This window comes from Canis aureus, chromosome 1, assembly GCF_053574225.1.
Source record: "Canis aureus isolate CA01 chromosome 1, VMU_Caureus_v.1.0, whole genome shotgun sequence".
Classification (NCBI taxonomy): domain Eukaryota; kingdom Metazoa; phylum Chordata; class Mammalia; order Carnivora; family Canidae; genus Canis; species Canis aureus.
The window spans coordinates 76,724,264-76,743,665 of NC_135611.1; the positions used below are offsets into that span (position 1 = coordinate 76,724,264).

Sequence of the window (19,402 nt, forward strand, 5' to 3'; positions counted from 1 at the left end):
CAGTGAGCGTATTCAATGCATGCAGTGCATTTTTTTTCATAATACAAATGGTAACACAGATACACAAAATCCTAGGTATCTGTTTATATCTTTTTCTTGGTAAAAATGGTATCTTTCCTGTTCCTTCTACAGAACAGCAACATGGTGGGATTGTCACTCTTCTCTCTTCTGTCTCTTGCATTGCAGATATTCAGAACTCAGTTTGATCTCAATTCATATCACTTCTGAGAAGTCTTCCTGGCCTACTCAAGTAGCCTGTCTCCTGCACCTCATTCTGTCTCATACCTGTTTTGTTGCCTTTTAAGCACTTATACTGGAAATTACATTATTGAGTTGTTTTGTGACTTCTTATGCATTCCCTCTATGTAGAATCTAAATTCCATGGAAGTAGAGCTCTGGGGGCATTTTTCACCATAATATCCCTGTGTCTGGCATGTAGCAAGTTCTCTAGTAATGATGTTAAGTGAACCAGGGCACTTGCCTAAATTGCACCACTGTGTGCTTTATTTCTCTGCTTGGGAAAGAGTGATTGATCCCCTACCCTCATGTATTTATTTGCTCATGTTCTCTGAATGTTTACTGAGCAGCTGGTATGTGGCAGGCACTGGATTCCAAAGTCCCTGGTTGGGAGGGAGGAGGGGGAAGGACAGACAGTAAACAGGCAGGTGTAACATGTGTGTTAATGGCTCAATAGAGGGACACCCAAGTGCCTGCTTTGACTTCAGGAGGGCTCCAGACCCAGTGAGGGGGATCAGGGAAGGCTCTTGGAGGAGTGGCCCCTGGAACATCCTGTCTCTCATGTTCTTTTGGAATGAATCCTCTCCAAACCAGGGGAAATGCATTGCGGAGCTTGCCCTTTATACTTACCATCACCTGATAGCACTCATCCTTTTGCTTCAACTCTTTGGATTTTTCTGACAGTTAAATTCCCTTAGAAACCCACCAGGGCCCGTTTCAGATTGCAAGCCATCTGATGTGCATTTTGTCACAACTTGACCCTCGCTTACCCAATTCCTCTTGATAGGGAAGACAAAGTCTGAATGTTTAAAAGTCCTGAATCATTTGTGAACTGCCTTCACTTCAGGTGAAGTCAGGCAAAGACCAGCTTTAAGGGACAACCAAGCAGGGCACGTGATGCGAGAGCATTGACATTTACCTTGCTAGCAACCTAAGTGCAGGTTCCATGGCATTTCTTCTCTTAGTTTTATGGCATTTTCCAAGCTCTTCATTTGCAGTGTTTAGCAGTACAAGTTCATTTTATCTCATTTCCCTGGATAGGGACCCACCACCCCACCCCTGGCACCAATGTCTTCCCTTACCAACCACCATGCAAGCTGACATTTGGATTGAAACTGACCTAGTTTTGTATTGGTGGTCCATTCTCTATGGAAAATGGAAGCATTGAGTTATACCACCTCCTAAATTTTTAGGTGCATAGCCAGCTCACAGGGTGATACATATGTATGGATGTGGTATAGGTCTATCATGTGTGTATCTTTTGAAACTCAGGTTAGGTTAATCATCAGTGGATGGCTCATTCTCTTCATTAGTCCTTCTGGGTCCATCAGTTGATTGATTGATTGATTGATTGATTTTCCTTTTTATTTTTTATTTAAAAAAATTTTTTTAAAGTAGTGGTTTTAATACAGATTTGCAGAGACTTTGCCAAATTAAAAATTTCAAACATTTCTTCTCCAAAGTTCTGCCTCTGAAATTCTTTCTTTCTTTCTCTTTCTTTCTCTCTTTCTTTCTTTCTTTCTTTCTTTCTTTCTTTCTTTCTTTCTTTCTTTTTAATAAATTTATTTTTTATTGGTGTTCAATTTACCAACATACAGAATAACACCCAGTGCTCATCCTGTCAAGTTCCCCCCTCAGTGCCTGTCACCCATTCCCCGCCCCCCCGCCCTCCTCCCCTTCCACCACCCCTAGTTCATTTCCCAGAGTTAGGAGTCTTTATGTTCTGTCTCCCTTTCTGATATTTCCCACACATTTCTTCTCCCTTCCCTTATATTCCCTTTCACTATTATTTATATTCCCCAAATGAATGAGAACATATAATGTTTGTCCTTCTCCGATGGACTTACTTCACTCAGCATAATACCCTCCAGTTCGATCCGCGCTGAAGCAAATGGTGGGTATTTGTCATTTCTATGGCTGAGTAATATTCCATTGTATACATAGACCACATCTTCTTTATCCATTCATCTTTTGATGGACACCGAGGCTCCTTCCACAGTTTGGCTATTGTGGACATTGCTGCTATAAACATCGGGGTGCAGGTGTCCCAGCGTTTCATTGCATCTGAATCTTTAGGGTAAATCCCCAACAGTGCAATTGCTGGGTCGTAGGACAGGTCTATTTTTTTAAATTTTTATTTATTTATGATAGTCACAGAGAGAGAGAGAGGCAGAGACACAGGCTGAGGGAGAAGCAGGCTCCATGCACCGGGAGCCCAATGTGGGACTCTATCCGGGGTCTCCAGGATCGCACCCTGGGCCAAAGGCAGGCGCTAAACTGCTGCGCCACGCAGGGATCCTGGCAGGTCTATTTTTAACTCTTTGAGGAACCTCCACACAGTTTTCCAGAGTGGCTGCACCAGTTCACATTCCCACCAACAGTGTAAGAGGGTTCCCCTTTCTCCACATCCTCTCCAACATTTGTGGCTTCCTGTCTTGTTAATTTTCCCCATTCTCACTGGTGTGAGGTGGTATCTCATTGTGGTTTTGATTTGTATTTCCCTGATGGCAAGTGATGCAGAACATTTTCTCATGTGCGTGTTGGCCATGTCTATGTCTTCCTCTGTGAGATTTCTCTTCATGTCTTTTGCCCATTTCATGATTGGATTGTTTGTTTCTTTGCTGTTGAGTTTAATAAGTTCTTTATAGATCTTGGAAACTAGCCCTTTATCTGATATGTCATTTGCAAATATCTTCTCCCATTCTGTAGGTTGTCTTTTAGTTTTGTTGACTGTATCCTTTGCTGTGCAAAAGCTTCTTATCTTGATGAAGTCCCAATAGTTCATTTTTGCTTTTGTTTCTTTTGCCTTCGTGGATGTATCTTGCAAGAAGTTACTGTGGCCGAGTTCAAAAAGGGTGTTGCCTGTGTTCTCCTCTAGGATTTTGATGGAATCTTGTCTCACACTTAGATCTTTCATCCATTTTGAGTTTATCTTTGTGTATGGTGCAAGAGAGTGGTCTAGTTTCATTCTTCTGCATGTGGATGTCCAATTTTCCCAGCACCATTTATTGAAGAGACTGTCTTTCTTCCAATGGATAGTCTTTCCTCCTTTATCGAATATTAGTTGACCATAAAGTTGAGGGTCCACTTCTGGATCCTCTATTCTGTTCCATTGATCCATGTGTCTGTTTTTGTGCCAGTACCACACTGTCTTGATGACCACAGCTTTGTAGTACAACCTGAAATCCGGCATTGTGATGCCCCCAGATATGGTTTTCTTTTTTAAAATTCCCCTGGCTATTCGGGGTCTTTTCTGATTCCACACAAATCTTAAAATAATTTGTTCTAACTCTCTGAAGAAAGTCCATGGCATTTTGATAGGGATTGCATTAAACGTGTAAATTGCCCTGAGTAACATTGACATTTTCACAATATTAATTCTGCCAATCCATGAGCATGGAATATTTTCCATCTCTTTGTGTCTTCCTCAATTTCTTTCAGAAGTGTTCTATAGTTTTGAGGGTATAGATCCTTTACATCTTTGGTTAGGTTTATTCCTAGGTATCTTATGCTTTTGGGTGCAATTGTAAATGGGGTCATTAAGCCCGTTCACGTTCAGAGTTACTATTGAAAGGTATGAGTTTAGTGTCATCATGATATCTATTCAGTCCTTGTTTTTGTGGATTGTTCCACTGAACTTCTTCTTAAAGGGGAATTTTAAGAGTCCCCCTTAAAATTTCTTGCAGAGCTGGTTTGGAGGTCACATATTCTTTCAGTTGCTGCCTCTTGGAAGCTCTTTATCTTTCCTTCCATTTTGAATGAGAGCCTTGCTGGATAAAGTATTCTTGGTTGCATGTTCTTCTCATTTAGGACCCTGAATATATCCTGCCAGCCCTTTCTGGCCTGCCAGGTCTCTGTGGAGAGGTCTGCTGTTACCCTAATACTCCTCCCCATAAAAGTCAGGGATTTCTTGTCTCTTGCTGCTGTAAGGATCTTCTCTTTATCTTTGGAATTTGCAAGCTTCACTATTAAATGTCGAGGTGTTGAATGGTTTTTATTGATTTTAGGGGGGGATCTCTCTATTTCCTGGATCTGAATGCCTGTTTCCCTTCCCAGATTAGGAAAGTTTTCAGCTAGGATTTGTTCAAATACATATTCTAGCCCTCTGGCCCTTTCAGCGCCCTCGGGAACCTCAATTAATCGTAGGTTTTTCTTCCTCAGGCTGTCGTTTATTTCCCTTAATCTATCTTCATGGTCTTTTAATTGTTTGTCTCTTTTTTCCTCAGTTTCCCTCTTTGCCACCAACTTGTCTTCTATGTCACTCACTCGTTCTTCCACCTCATTAACCCTCATCGTTAGGACTTCTAGTTTGGATTGCATCTCATTCAATTGATTTTTAATTTCTGCCTGATTGGATCTAAATTCTGCAGTCATGAAGTCTCTTGAGTCCTTTATGCTTTTTTCTAGAGCCACCAGTAGCTGTATAATAGTGCTTCTGAATTGGCTTTCTGACATTGAATTGTAATCCAGATTTTGTAACTCTGTGGGAGAGAGGACTGTTTCTGATTCTTTCTTTTGAGCTGAGGTTTTCCTTCTAGTCATTTTGCTCAGTGCAGAGTGGCCAAAAACAAGTTGTATTGGGAAAAGGAGAAAAAGAGAGTAGAGAAAGAAGGAAAGAAAAGAGAAAAAGAAAAAAGATAAAAGGAAGAAAAAGAAAAGCAAAAGAGAAAGAAAGGGGAAAAAAGGTGGGGGAAGCAAACAGAAATCAAAAAGCAAAAAAGAAAAAAAAAAAGAAAAAAAAAACAAAACGGGGGGGTGGTATCTTCCGATTCTGTGTACTTTAAGCCCCTTGACTTCCCCTGGAACTTGTCCGTCTAGCTGGTCTTCTGGGGGAGGGGCCTGTTGTGCTGATTTTCAGGTGTTAGCACTTGGGGGAGCTGCTCTGCCCCCGCTTGGTGCAGGGCTCAGTGGGGGTTGTTTACCCCGTGAGGCTCCAGGAGGAACAACCGCAGTGGCGGGGCCAGCTCTGCAGCCCTGGATTCAGCCCCCGCAGTAACTCCGGAGCTCTCGGTCTGCAGGGCCTGGAGGCTCCGGGGCGGGGCCGCTGATCTGCTCAGCTCGGGGCAGGAGCGTCCTCGCTGTCCTGGGCCCTCCCGGCCTCTGCCTGTCCCCGGGGGAGGCCGGATCCTGGGCTGTGCCCCGGCGCCCTGTGCTCCGGGGCCTGCGCTGTTGGATTCGCGCTCCCGCCCCGCAGTCCCGTCTCCGCGGAGCCGCCGCCCGAGCGCCCCTCCGAGCTGCTCCGGGTCCCGCCGTGCGCGCTGCAGCCCTCAGGGAGCTCGGCGCACTCTCCCGGGGCGCAGGTGCCTGTTAGTGTCCCCGGGAGCCCGAGGGCATCCCCGCCCTCCTGGGTCCTGCTCCACCTCCCTGCGAGCCCCTTTCCGCCCGGGAAGGTTGGTGCAGCTCCTGCTCCTCCGGGACGGGGCTCTCCTGTCCTGGGGACACTCGCCCCGGCCTCAGCCCGGCTCCTCTTGGAGCCCCTCCCCCTTGGAGGCCTTTTGTTTCTTTATTTCTTTTCTCCCCGTCTTCCTACCTTGATAGAAGCGTGAACTCTTCTCACGGTATCATTCCAGCTGTTCTCTCTTTAAATCTCAGGCCGAATTCGTAGATTTTCAGGATAATTTGAAGGTTATCTAGGTAATTTGGTGGGGACAGGTGACTTGGGGACCCTACTCTTCCCCCATCTTGCCCCTCCTCCTCTGATTTTCCTTTTTATTATTCTCCATTTCCATTCCTTAAGACAACAATGGGGTTCATATAGATCTTTGACTTTCCATACAACCTTATAAATGATAACATTGTTTTGTATGTATACACTTTTAAGTTTCATGTATTAAATGGGGCTGTAAAACGTATTTTAATCCGTCTATGCTCAAAACCTGGTTTTGGGGATCTATTCAGGTTTTTTAGTGTCCATAAATTGCTTTTAATTGCTACAGAGTATCTGGTAGGGTACATTGCTCATGTTTTATTTATTGCTCCTATCAACAATGAACACCCAAGTTGCCTTCGAATCCTTTCTGGTACTTAGAGTTTTTCTAGAATGTATGCCCAGCAGTGGGATTGTTTGACTAAATATTCCCAGCTTGCTCTTTAGAAGAGCTGCGTGCATCAAGGATCATCCAGAAGTGTGCAAGTATTTTCATTTCCTTATATCTCTGCCAACATATAAAATCATCCACTTCTACACATTTTGCCAATTTTTTAGGTGTGGAGTGATTTTGATTTCCATAGTTCTGATTACTGATGAGTTTGAACATTTGTCTATATTGGCTGTTTATATTCTTTGACCATTTTCCCATTGGTCCTCCTGGCCATTTTCTTATTGATTGGTAGGGATTTCTTCTTTATTCTACATATTAGCCCTTGTCAGTTTCGGACTTTGTAAATATATTCTTTCAATTTGTCGTCTGTTATTTTGACTGTGACTACCTTTAATGAACAGAAGTATTTTAATCTTGACACTTTCCAACTAGTTTCCCTCCTATGGTTAATGGTATTTTGGGTCTTATTTTTAAAGTCCTTCCTCATGTAGGATATATACTTTAGGGAGTTTTAAGAACTCTGTAATTTGAATTCTATTAGGAAGCTTTAAAGAGCTTTGCTTTCCTCCCAGTTTTGTCCTTTTGTAGTCATTAGATGATTCAACAATGAAAGGACAGTAGGTACAAATTACAGAGTTGGATGTGATTTTGCAGATGTGCTTAAGGCATATTGATTCTTATCTACTACAAAGTCATGTTGGTGATCAAGTTCTTCTAATACAATTTTCCTACCATCTTTTAATCTTCTTTCCCGGGCCATTTCTGCCTGAGACACTTGCTCCTTTTGGTACATTTTCCCTAGCAGGCTTGTGCAATCACTAAAAAGTATCCCCACTGCCAGAACATCACCTTTGCTGCTCCAAGCTATGACTGATGTACTTTCTAGGTCCATCCTCTCCTAGACCTTCTGGGAGCTCAGAGATGTGCCAGCATTTTTTTTTTTTTTGTGCCATTAAAGACCCCCTGGAGGTGCTCTGTGTTAGAATCCAGAATAATCTTCATCTGGTATACTTCCCATGCTTAGATTTACACTTTTAATTGGAGAAAGATTCCATTTATTTTTAAGTGCAGTCTTCTTGGTTGCCTTCATGTTGTGAATTTTTTTTTATGGGATGCACCTATACTTGTATGAATCATAGAATTCCCAGACTCAGAAAATTAGCTCTAAAGGAACCTTGAGGGACATCCAGTGATTTCCAACTAATATCCTAGGGAGCATTTGGAAATACTGGGGGGCATCTGTGTTGGTCATAATGACTGTGTGTACTACTAACACTTAATACCTGATGGGTAGGGTGATGAATGTACTATCATGCTTTGAAATATCTGAAAAGATAAAGAATTGTTTGGCTTTCTAAGTGCCAATAGTGCCTCATCGAAAAACAACTAAATTTCCTTGTTATGTAGATGAAGAAAATGAGACTCAAAGAAGTTGACAAGTGCCCAAGCTCATGGCTAAATCTGAGCTAGAATATAGGCTTCTAGACACTCAGGGTGTGGTCCTCCCATGGATAAAAATCCATTTTGTTGGGTGAGCTATTGCCAGCTCTTCATTTGGGTGGCAGAAACCATTCCACAAGTACCCTATTCTTGTTCTTAATCTTTCTCTCTTATTTTTTACTCGTTACAGCTGAGCTCGGTGATTACGATCCTGATGAGCATCCTGAGAATTACATCAATGAGTTTGAGATTTTCCCTAAGCAGTCACAGAAGCTGGAAAGAAAAATAGTGGAAATCCATAAAAATGAACTCAGGTAATAGGGGTAGACATTTGGAAGAAGGTATTCTTACTGCAGGGAATGTGGAAATCATGTTGTGAAGTAAGAATGTTGGTAATGTATGAGGACTGTTCCAGGTGGCAGAGCAATCTTTCTGGGCACTGTCAAGATCTTCCACCAGTAACAATCTCCATAGTGTGAGGTCCCCTAGGTGGCTGTCTATGAACCATCCAGTTATTAGAACCATATATTTTCCTATGGGTTTTAACACCCTGAGTTTCAGTGAGTGAAATCTAGGGTAAATAAGTAATCATTTCTATTTTGAATTTTGCATTGCCTCTTCCTCTCCTATGGCATTGCCGGAAGCTTTGACTCCAAGTAGGGTGAAATCGTTGAGCTGCTTTCAAGATGACAGATTCAGTGTCTGCTTTCTTTCTTGTCTGTGGTGCTCCAGGATGATTGTGACTAACTACATAGTAATAATGGTAGAATCAGCAAAACTGCATACAGTATTCACTCTGTACCAGGCACCATTCTAAGTACTTATACATAGTGACTCATTTAATCTTCACAATATCTAGGAGATAGGTGCCATGGTTGTTTCCATTTTACAGATAGGGGAGCACAGAGAGATTAAGCATCTTACCCAGACTAGCAAGTGGCAGAGCCAGGATTTGAATCCAGGCAGCCTGGCTCCAGAGTCTGTGCTCTTCATGCTTGTGATGCTCCTGCTCTGCATAGGCTACCAGGTATGAAATGGAGCATGGGTAGGAGTCACTGACAACTTGGAATCAGGTAACTAGTACTCTAGTGTGTAACTAAAATTTAGAGCTATGCAAATCATGGAAAAATTCACTTTGGTAATAATAAACATGGGCTATGTTAGGACAAGCATGGATGAAGACCTGGAGGAACTCAGATGCCTTCATCTTCGGGACCTCTGGTAATTATAGAAAAGAAAAATAGTGTCACCAGATTATGAATTCTGGAACAAGAAACTGTCCCCTTGAGACAGTGCTCGAATTCCCTACTTTACGCAGGCACTCCCCCTTCTGGTGAATCTGAGCATAGTATATATGTGGGCAGTAAAGGCAGCAGCATATTCCAGCTCTGGAAAGATGACCTTTGTTCTTAACAAATAAAGATGACTAAACATCAAAAATTGTACTGATTTCAGAAAGCAACATGCCATCCCTATGGGTAATTTTAGGGTATTGTCTCCTAATGAAAAGCTTTATTGAAAATATAGAACATTGACTACTCTTTTTTACATTTGGGGGATGAGAATTAGTAGAGGTAAAAATAAAGCTCCAATATTCTAGTTGAGGAGTTTGTGGACAAGCAGTGTCTGGGCAGCACAGGGGAGGGGACCTCTGGGGAGGGGAGTCATACCCACTGTGTGGATTGGTGAGAGATAGGAATCATAAGGTCTACTGTGACCAGAAATTGCAGGACCTTAAATGTTCAAAACATATGACATTAGTAAACATTTATCAAGCATTACTGGATGCCAAAACACTGTGCAAAGATTCTTTTTTTTTTAAATTTTCATTTATTTATGATAGTCACAGAGAGAGATAGAGGCAAAGACACAGGCAGAGGGAGAAGCAGGCTCCATGCACCGGGAGCCGGATGTGGGATTCGATCCTGGGTCTCCAGGATCACGCCCTGGGCCAAAGACAGGCGCTAAACCGCTGCGCCACCCAAGGATCCCTGTGCAAAGATTCTTACGTATGTCCACTCAGTCCTCCTAAACTCTAAAAGGAAGGTGCTATTGTTGCTCCCATTTCAAGGTGAAGAAGGTGCAATGTGCAGTGGATAAAGGACTCACCCTGTTAGCAACAAAGTCAGGAGTTGAACCTTGCTCTTACTTGACAACAACATCCATGCTCTTATTCATTCTGCTGAGCAATCATAAGGCAACCAAGTAGTCATGTTGGTGTTTCATAGCAGTCACATGGCAGTGGTGCCACAGGGTGGAGACTGTGGGCAGGAGGACCAATTAGTTACTTCTGCTCTCCAAACAAGAGATGCCATGGAGTAGAGAATAGGAGTAGAGAATTGAAAGAAGAAAGTTTTAAGTAATATTATATCAAGACAATGGCCCACTGAATTTCGTGAGTAAATGAATGAATCAGAGAAGATTCTTGATTGCTTTTTATAATCAGAAAGCTGTAGATTGGACCTCGTGCCAGCACCTGCCTTTGTTGATAACCTTGAACATCATACACCAGGAGAAGAGAAGGGGTCATCAATCAGCCATGGTTTATAGATCTTGGAAGTAAATGCCATGGCTTGATCGAAGCTGCATTCTGAAGCACTAGGCATTTGTAACATCCAGAAAGCCCTTGTGAAGAAATTAGAGTTGTATATTGAAGAACAAAATAGCCAGAAATTATGGACATTGCATGGAGAGATACAGAGGGTATTTTCCAGTGAATTTTTGCTCATTCTCAAGTAGTTGTGCATTTTCTTTGGCATCGTGCAGTAGAGAGAGAGATTATAGGTTTGGAAGGGAAAATAAGAGCAGAACAAGTTGATAGTGCAGAGGGAGAGAGACTTTTTAAACTTTTTTTTTTTGAAGATTTTATTTATTTATGCATGAGAGACGCACAGAGAAAGAGGCAGAGACACAGGCAGAGGGAGAAGCAGGCTCCATGCAGGGAGCCCGACATGGGACTCGATCTCAGGTCTCCAGGATCACGCCCTGGGCTGAAGGTGGCGCTAAACTGCTGAGCCACCAGGGCTGCCCGAGACTTTTTAGAATTGGTTGGAAACCTGCCATAGAGACTGAGGTTACTCTGAGGGTTCAGCAGACCCTTTGCACACAGATTATAAAAGTGTTGATTTTTCTAGTGTGGAGAACTGGACCTTTGGTTGGATTGCTTTGCAAAACCAACAGTGTCAGAAAGGAGTTGTAGGTGGAAGAGAACCATATGAGGTTGTACCAAGATGTTACCATCTTACTCTCCAAGGTCCTCACCCATGACCCTCCCACACAACAAAGGGATAATGTATGATCATTGAACTATTACAGAAACTTCCTGAGAGGATTCAGCTGGCCTATCTTGGGCTTTGAGGGGCCCCCAAAGTTAACCTCCTGCTTCCTGCCTGGTTTCTGAACCAGTGGAGAAGGAAAACAAGAGATGGCAGGCAACATACAAATGATAATGGTGATGATGATTTACAGTGAGATTAGCATACTTACCTGTGGGGGTTCCCAACCTTCTTCTGCCTTTTTCCTTGATTGTAATTGTTCTCTTTCTGTACTTTCTAAGGAAGGGGAAAAAGCTGTGATTCTTGGGAGAAAAGTAACCAGGGAGGAAAAGAACCTCTTTGTCTAGGAGGCTACGAATTGCTTGAAGATGGGACCAAGGTGATGTGATAGACAGCCATGAATGAAAGAGTTCTTTAGGAGGAAGAAAGAGAGACTCCTTGGAATTTTGGGGTGCTTGAAAATAAAAGACCAAAAGTGTAGTTAGAATTTCCATCAACTTAGATTCCTTCAGCATTAAGAGATTTGTGAATGAAGATTGAAATGTATGATTGGGCCAACCTTGCTTTCTTAAATGTGCCATCTGAACAGGAGGATAGGGTAGGGAGAAGTGACAGTTTTGCAAATGTAATAGTATAGTTATTGATCATCTCTGTATTAGACATGATAAACTAGATTTTGCTTGGGAAACAATCCTGAAAGCTCAGTGTTTAGAACAAGCAAGGCTTATCGTTTGTCTTGCTATGTGTCTACCAGATGTCAGCTGGGAGTCTCTGCTCACCACTGTCACTCAGGGCACTCAGAGGTTTGAATTTGCCAGTTGTTGAGCCAGAGGGAAAAGAGAGTTCTGGAAAGTCTTGCTTCAGCTTGGATGTGATACACATCACTTCCGCTTAACGATTGTGGCCATAACTAGTCACATGTTCCTACCTAATGGCAAGGAAAGTACAAACTGGAAATAGCTAGCAAACAGCTCTTAATGGGCTTTGTAATCTCATTAGCTAATAGGCTTCTTTAAACTTTTTTTATTAAAAAACTTTATTTTTTAGATTCACAGCAAAATTGAATGGAAGGTACAGAGATTTCCCTTATTCTCCCTGCATAGCCTCTCCTGTTATCAACATCTCCACCAGAGTGATGCATTTGTTGCAATTGATTAACCTACCCTGACACATCATTATCACTTAAATCCATAATTTGCCTTAGGGCTCACTCTGGAGGTTGTGCATTCTGTGGACAATAGTATGATGACATGTATAGTATCATGCAAAATGTTTTCACTGCCCTAAAAATCCTCTGTGCTCTGCTGTTCATCTCCTTCTCCTCCCCCACCCCAGCCACTGGCAAACACTGATCTTTTAACTGTCTCCCCAGTTTTGCCATTTCTAGAGTATCATATTGTTAGAATCCTACAGTATGCAGCCTTTTCAGATTCTCTTCTTTTACTTAGCAACCTGCATTTAAAGTCCCTCCATGTGTTTCCATCCATAGCTCATTTCTTGCTGAATAATATTTGATTGTCTGTATGTTTCACAATTTTTCCACTGACCTAGTGAAGGACATCTTGGATGCTTCTAAGCTTTGGCAATTATGAATAAGGCTTTTATAAACACTCATGTGCAGGCCTTTTGTGTGGACATACATTTTCAACTCCTTTGGTAAATATCAAGGGGCATGGCTGCTGGATTGTATGGCGAGAGTATGTTTAGTTTTGAAAGAAGTCCTCAAACTGTCTTCCAAAGCAGCTGCATTCCCACCAGCAATGAATGAGAGTTTCTGTTGTTCCCATACATCTTCACCAGCATTTGGTATTATCAGTGTTCTTGATTTTGGTCATTCTAATAAGCATGCGGTGAACAGTGCTTTATTCAGAAAAATTCTATAGAGGCATCGTTGGGCCTCCTAATATCCTGTAAACTAGAAGATCTGGGGATGTATGATTCACATTATTGAATAGATGTTAATGCTAGAACTCACTGTGGCTGAATGATTCTTCTAGATCAGAGTATATATATATATGTATATATATGTATGTGTATATATATATATATATATATAAAATATTGCAGTCACGTGGCTATGCCTTTGTAGAGCAAAAGAAGACAAAAACCACACCTAAGTTAGTGGGCTATGATTCAATGAAACTTGGTTGACAAAACAGATGGTGGGCCAGATTTTACCTGGGGGTTCTAGCTTGTGGACTCTTAAACACATGGCAGAGCAGGTCTGGAATTAATTTCTGCTTCACTGCCTGTCTCTGTAGATAATTTTAAGTCAAAAGAGCTGTATTTGTTTTTAAAACTACGTATAAAAAAGAATCTTAAAATTTACAGATTTCATTTCAGTTTGGTACACAGGGATGAGGTTCTAGCATTGGGACTGCTTAGAAATAGGTTAACCCTCCTTCCAGAGCCCTCTGGTGGCTGGAAGAAGCTGACCCCACCATCCCCAGGGATGTGACAGTTCTCTTCCTTTTGAGGGTCTTGGTTGCTGTTCTCCACACAGCTTTGATCACGGCCATGTATGTGGGTTAGAAGGGAAAACCCATCCCATTAGTCCTGAGGGTGCACAGGGAGGGTTGAAGATCAAGAATATGATTGATTTCACTATCAAGAACCCTGAGAGGCTTCTCTGGAGCTTTTCCTAGAGTTTCTACTCAGCTAGTTCTCTCCATACCAGTTTATCAGATTTCTCATTAGACGCAAAGACATTTGGATTAGCTTCAGGCACAGGTCATCAGCTTTCAAATATTCATAAATCTCACTTGGGAGTGAAGTTGTTTTGATGAAGTATATTCATGTCCTTAAAAAGCAGAAAAATCATCCAATTAGCTACCATGATAATGATCTGATGCAGTGAGGCTTGTGCTAGAAGCAATAATGATACTGAGTGGATTTCAGACAAAGTCATTATCTCTTTTTATTTTTCAAAATTCACATTCTGTGTAAATCATGTGCATCCTGGCAAGGCTTTACACTTTCAAAAATGTCTAGTATTCTAGGGATAAGTGACCTGCATTGATAAATACCCTCTACCTGTGCTTCTGATGAAGAGATCACAGGAGCCCCCCTAGGAGGTGTTTGTGTGTGGGTTTTGGGAAGGGCATGTATTGTGTTAAAGGAAAATGGGAAAGATCAGGTTACTTTAAAACTTCTAATCTTTTTTGAGATATGCTTTCCATCCTCTCTACTCCTCCCCTTCCTTTGGCCTTTCCCTTCTCAAGTCTCTTACTTTAAAACCCTGAATTTCTCTCTCTCTCTCTCTGGTGGGTTATCAAATTCATTTCCATTCTCTGTTGTTATTTGGCATAGGAATTGGAAGAGGGAATTATTAGTATCACATGCTCCTCCTATAAAAACTGAATCCTTGTATTATGTGGCCTGGAGTCAGGGATGTTTCTGGGGAGGGTTGGGCCAGGGGCAAATCATGTGTGCACCCAAGTTACCAACATTTCTACACAGGTAAAATCTGGTTATGGTGACTTGAAAGGAGAAAGAGTGGTGTCACTGAAGTGCAACATGGCTTAAGAAAGAGAGAGGAATAGTATTGACAGCTTGAATCAGCGATGACCTAATAATATACTCTTTGATCCCCTCTGACATGTGACATGTAAATCATGCATAGTCAAAGACTTTTTTGAACTTTAGATGAGCTTATAACAGTGTATCCATCCCTCTGTCCATCCATATACCCATCCATGATTCATCCATGCATCTACCTGTCCATTTATCCATGCACCCATTCATGACTCATCCATGCATCCATACATTCATGCATACACCTATCCATCTATCCATGCACCCATTCACGATTCATCCATACATCCATTCGTTCATCTGTTCATACAACAATATTTATTAAGAGGCAACTCTGTGTCAGGAACTATGCAAATGTTGGATGACCTAGGCCACTAATCTTCAACTGCTTTACCACAACACTGGGATCCTCTTCCTCATCTATACTTATCTAAAAAAAATACAATTAATTTGCTTCCTAATTTTTATTTGTCATACACAGCTACAACTATCACCCAGAGCCTTTGAATATCCAGAGGTCACCAGCCAAAAGTAAAAAACTTGACCCCCAATTATTATACTTGAGGAACTCTTGGAGTCCAAAATAGGGGTTATAAAATGACAGTTGTTGTGTTACACTCTGACCCAGATGTATGTTTCTTGGGCCAAATAATGTGGGTTTTTTTTTTGTTTGTTTGTTTTGTTTTTTTAGTTTTTAGTATTTGTTTTTGTTTTTTAGTTTCAGAGGTAGAATTTAGTGATTCATCAATTGCCTAAAACACCCAGTGCTCATTACATCAAGTGCCCTCCTTAATGCCCATCACCTGATTATCCCTTTCCCCCACCTGCCTCCCCTCCAGCAACCCTCAGTATGTTTTCTAGAGTTCAGCATCTCTTATGGTTTGCCTCTCTCTCAATTTTCATCTTACTTTATTTTTCCTTCCCTTCTCCTATGTTCATCTGTTCTTAAATTACACATATGAGTGAAATCATATGGTATTTGTCTTTCTCTGACTTATCTCACTTAACATAATACCCTCTAGTTCCACCCACATCATTGCAAATGGCAAGATTTCATTCTTTTTATGGCTAATATTCTATTATAAATATACACACATACACACACACACACACACACACACACACACACACACACACACACACCACATCTTCTTTATCCATTCATCTGTCAATGGATATCCAGGCTTATTCCATTATTCCATATTTTGTCTATTGTGAACATTGCTGCTATAAAAATTGAAGTGCATGTGTCCCTTTGAATCACTATGTTTGTATACTTTGGATAAATACCTAGTAGTTCAATTGCTGGGTCATAGGGTAGCTCTATGTTTAACTTTTCGAGAAACCTCCATACTGTTTTCCAGAGTGGCTGCACCAGTTTGCATTCCCACCAAGAGGGTTCCCCTTTCTTCACATCCTTGCCAACATCTGTCATTTCCCAAGTTATCTCATTGTGGTTTTGATTTGTATTTCCCAGATGCTGAGTGATGCTGAGCATTTTTTCAGTTTGTTGGCCATTTGTATATCTTCTTTGGAGAAATGTCTGTTCATGTCTTATGCCCATCTCTTATGTGGATTTTTTTTGGGGGGGGGTATTGTGTTTGAGAAGGTCTTTATAGATTTTGAATACTAGCCTTTTATCTAATAAGACATTTGCAAATATCTTCTCCCATTCCATAGGTTGCCTTTTAGTTTTGTCGACTGTTTCCTTTGCTGTGCAATAGCTTTTTATCTTGATGAAGTCCCAGTGGCTCATTTTTTGCTTTTGTTTCCCTTGTCTTTGGTGATATGTTTAGCAAGAGGTTGCTGCAGCTGAGGTCAAAGAGGTTGCTGCCCATGTTCTCCTCTAGGATTTTGATGGATTCCTGTCTCACATTTAGGTCTTTAATCCATTTTGAGTTTATTTTTGTGTATGGTGTAAGGAAGTGGTCTAATTTCATTCTTCTGCATGTGGCTGTCCAATTTTTCTAACACCATTTACTGAAGGGGCCAAATTAAGTCTTTAAAAATGGAATCAGTTGCCAAAACGTTCCAGCTTTACTTGCACCTGGGAGATTTGGTAACACTAGGCCTTGCCCCACATGATAACACTCAGCTAGAGCTAAGCAGCAGTGCTCTGTAAGAGACCCATTTGCTCTCTAAATTGCCACCATCCCTGCTTGGCCAGTTCACCTTCTGCCTCCATTGGTATTGAGTTTGAGACCACCTTCTTGTACCAATAAGGAGACAGATGTCTGAGAAATTAATTTATCCAAGGCCTCACAATTTGAAGGCAATGGACTTTGACCTGAAACCCATGTTTTCCTGTACAGTGTTCTGATATCTTTCTAACTGACTGCTCTCCTGGAAGTCTTGTCCTTGCCTGGCCACAGGGCATTACCACTGTCTCCCTCATAGTATGGGAGTTACCCAGATTAGTAGTGTTCTATCTAATGTTCTCATAAAGATGGTTCCTAAAGGTCCAAGGAGTTTTTAAGAGACCACGTTCCTCTTTAAACAATTAGACACGACAGACTGGAGACTCCTCTAGTTAGGATGTAGAGAAGCATGAGACATCCATTTCCCCCAATACCAATATAACACAACAAGCCACGTAGATTACAGAATCATAGTTTTAAAACACATCTGAAGGCAAAGAAACCTAAAGTAAAATTCAGAGTGTCTTTCCTAGGACACTGGAGACATACACTTGCTTTCACTTCTGATGGTGTGGGAGGAGGAGGAGGAGGAGTATGCCATAGGTGGGTCAAGGGGAACTAGTCAAGTCTTTAGCAAGCTTTTGATGGCCATGGATGGGATGACTTAGCTCATTGGGATTGCAAAGATGCCAGCTGCAGAGTGAGTTATACTTTCCCACCACCATTTGGCTCTAGGCCTTCACCAAGCAAAGATGGAAGAAGTCAGACATGGCTGGAGAGCAGAGTGAAATTCTTCCAAGGCACTCCAGGCCTTCATCCAGGGCAGGGTAGCTCTTGCCAACAGCAGGGAAAGGGCCACAGGGAGATCCTTCTGAAGTGCTGAGAGCCCGTGATGGGACTGAGCAAAGGAGACTCCTTGAAGCTCAAAAAGTTGACAACAAGGCTGTAAAGAGTAGAGAACTCTCCAGAGTCTAATGGGCTATGATCCCAAGCCCTGCTGAAGCCCTGTTTAACTCTACAACACAAAGACCCAAATGGATAAGGTGGAGCCAAATCCACCCTTTCCTGCCAACTGTGCTCCCAGCAATCCAATTCGTATAGGGCAAGACACACACCTTATTTAATTAATGTACCCTAATAATGTGCACAATTAATGTATACTAATAATATACACACATTCTTAGGGTGCTATATATTTTTGTAGTCTATGTGATGGTATGCTAAAGGAGGGTCAATAAGAAAGTGCTCCTTTTGGCAAAAAGAGTACCAGGTAGGCAGAAGGGAAATACATGCCTAAATATGTAACTACTCGACCTCACCTACTTTATTAGAAAAGCATATTTTTGGAGAATTGTTAGCTCTTAAAGAATTCAAATGATCATTGATTTTTACATCTAAATGTCTCATTAGAGACACTATTCATCTTAGTTGAACAGCTCCTGATGCAAGATTTAAAGGATAGAAAATCATTATTTTCCATTACTAAACAGTGTCTTTACCAGAAAGAACTATCCAATGGGAGATTGAGGAGACAAAAAGAATTTTGTTTGATTGGTCTTAGTGTCTTCCTGAAAACATGATCATTAAATGGTTTCTTACTCGGTGATTCAGGGAGACTCAGTTTCTAGTGCCAGTGGGGTCTCTACCTTTCTTCCATTTTTTTTTTAAGATTTTATTTATTTATTCATGAGAGAGACACACACACAGAGGCAGAGACACAGGCCAGGCTCCATGCAGGGAGCCCGATGTGGGACTTGATTCCGGGACTCCGGATCATGTCCTGAGCCAAAGACAGACGTTCTACCACTGAGTCACCCAGGTTTCCCTCTTCCACTGGTTTTGAATGCTTTTCCTGGCTTGAACATTTGCAGTTAGTTTTTCTCTGAATGTGATTTCTTATATAAAATCTTTTCAGTGCTTAGCTGTTGGAGAGCTGCAGTCAAACCCAAAGCAATGGATAATTTGAGGACTTTTATTTTAAAGAAGGGTCCTTGCTTTGCTGTGACTGTCTTGACATGCTTCCTGACATTTCCCCCAATGTCATAATTCTGATTTCAGTCATGTGCAGGGCTAGGAGGGGGAACAAATGCTGTTCTGAGGGTGAGGAGAGACCACTGTCTGTGCCAGGCACTAGTTTAATGGTTTTTCATCTGTCAGCTGCTTACTCTATATACCAAATCTTCAAGATAGGTACTAATTTTATCTTCATTTTATGGAATCAAGGAGCTATAGCTTGAGCAGTTCTCCATTCCTGTGTGCAGTTCCTAGCTCAGGGCTCAGCAAACTTTTTCTATTTTAGACCATTTAATAAATTCTTTAGGCTCTGTAGAACATAGGATTTCTGTTGCAATTATTCTGCAATTATTCATAGGATTTCTGTTGCAATGGCTGTACTCTTGCCATTGGAGCATGACCACATCCATAGACAGTACACAGATGTGTTCTTATTGGAACACAGCCACACCCACCTGTTAGAATAATATTACTCAGCCATCAGAAAGGACAAATACTTAACATTTACATCAATGTGGATGGAACTGGAGGGTGTTATGCTGAGCAAAAAAGTCAGTGAGATAAAGATATTTATCACCTGGTTTCATTTATATGTGAAATATAAGAAACAGTGCAAAGAATCATGGGGAGGGGAGGGGAAACTGAATGGGAAGTCATCAGAGAGGGATAAAAACCATGAAAGACTTAACTATATGAAACAAACTGAGAGTTGCTAGAGGGGAGG

At 41.6% G+C, this 19,402-nt stretch overlaps 1 protein-coding gene across 3 annotated transcripts in view; it reads left to right on the forward strand.

Moving 5' to 3' along the window:
- FRMD3 (FERM domain containing 3) overlaps positions 1–19,402 on the forward strand; it is a 293,937-nt gene that overhangs the window by 186,499 nt on the left and 88,036 nt on the right. For all 3 annotated transcript variants that reach the window (XM_077905595.1, XM_077905588.1, XM_077905604.1), the window contains one exon: positions 7,909–8,032. In XM_077905595.1, the coding sequence (XP_077761721.1) occupies positions 7,909–8,032 (124 nt within the window). The remainder of the gene's footprint in view (positions 1–7,908; positions 8,033–19,402) is intronic.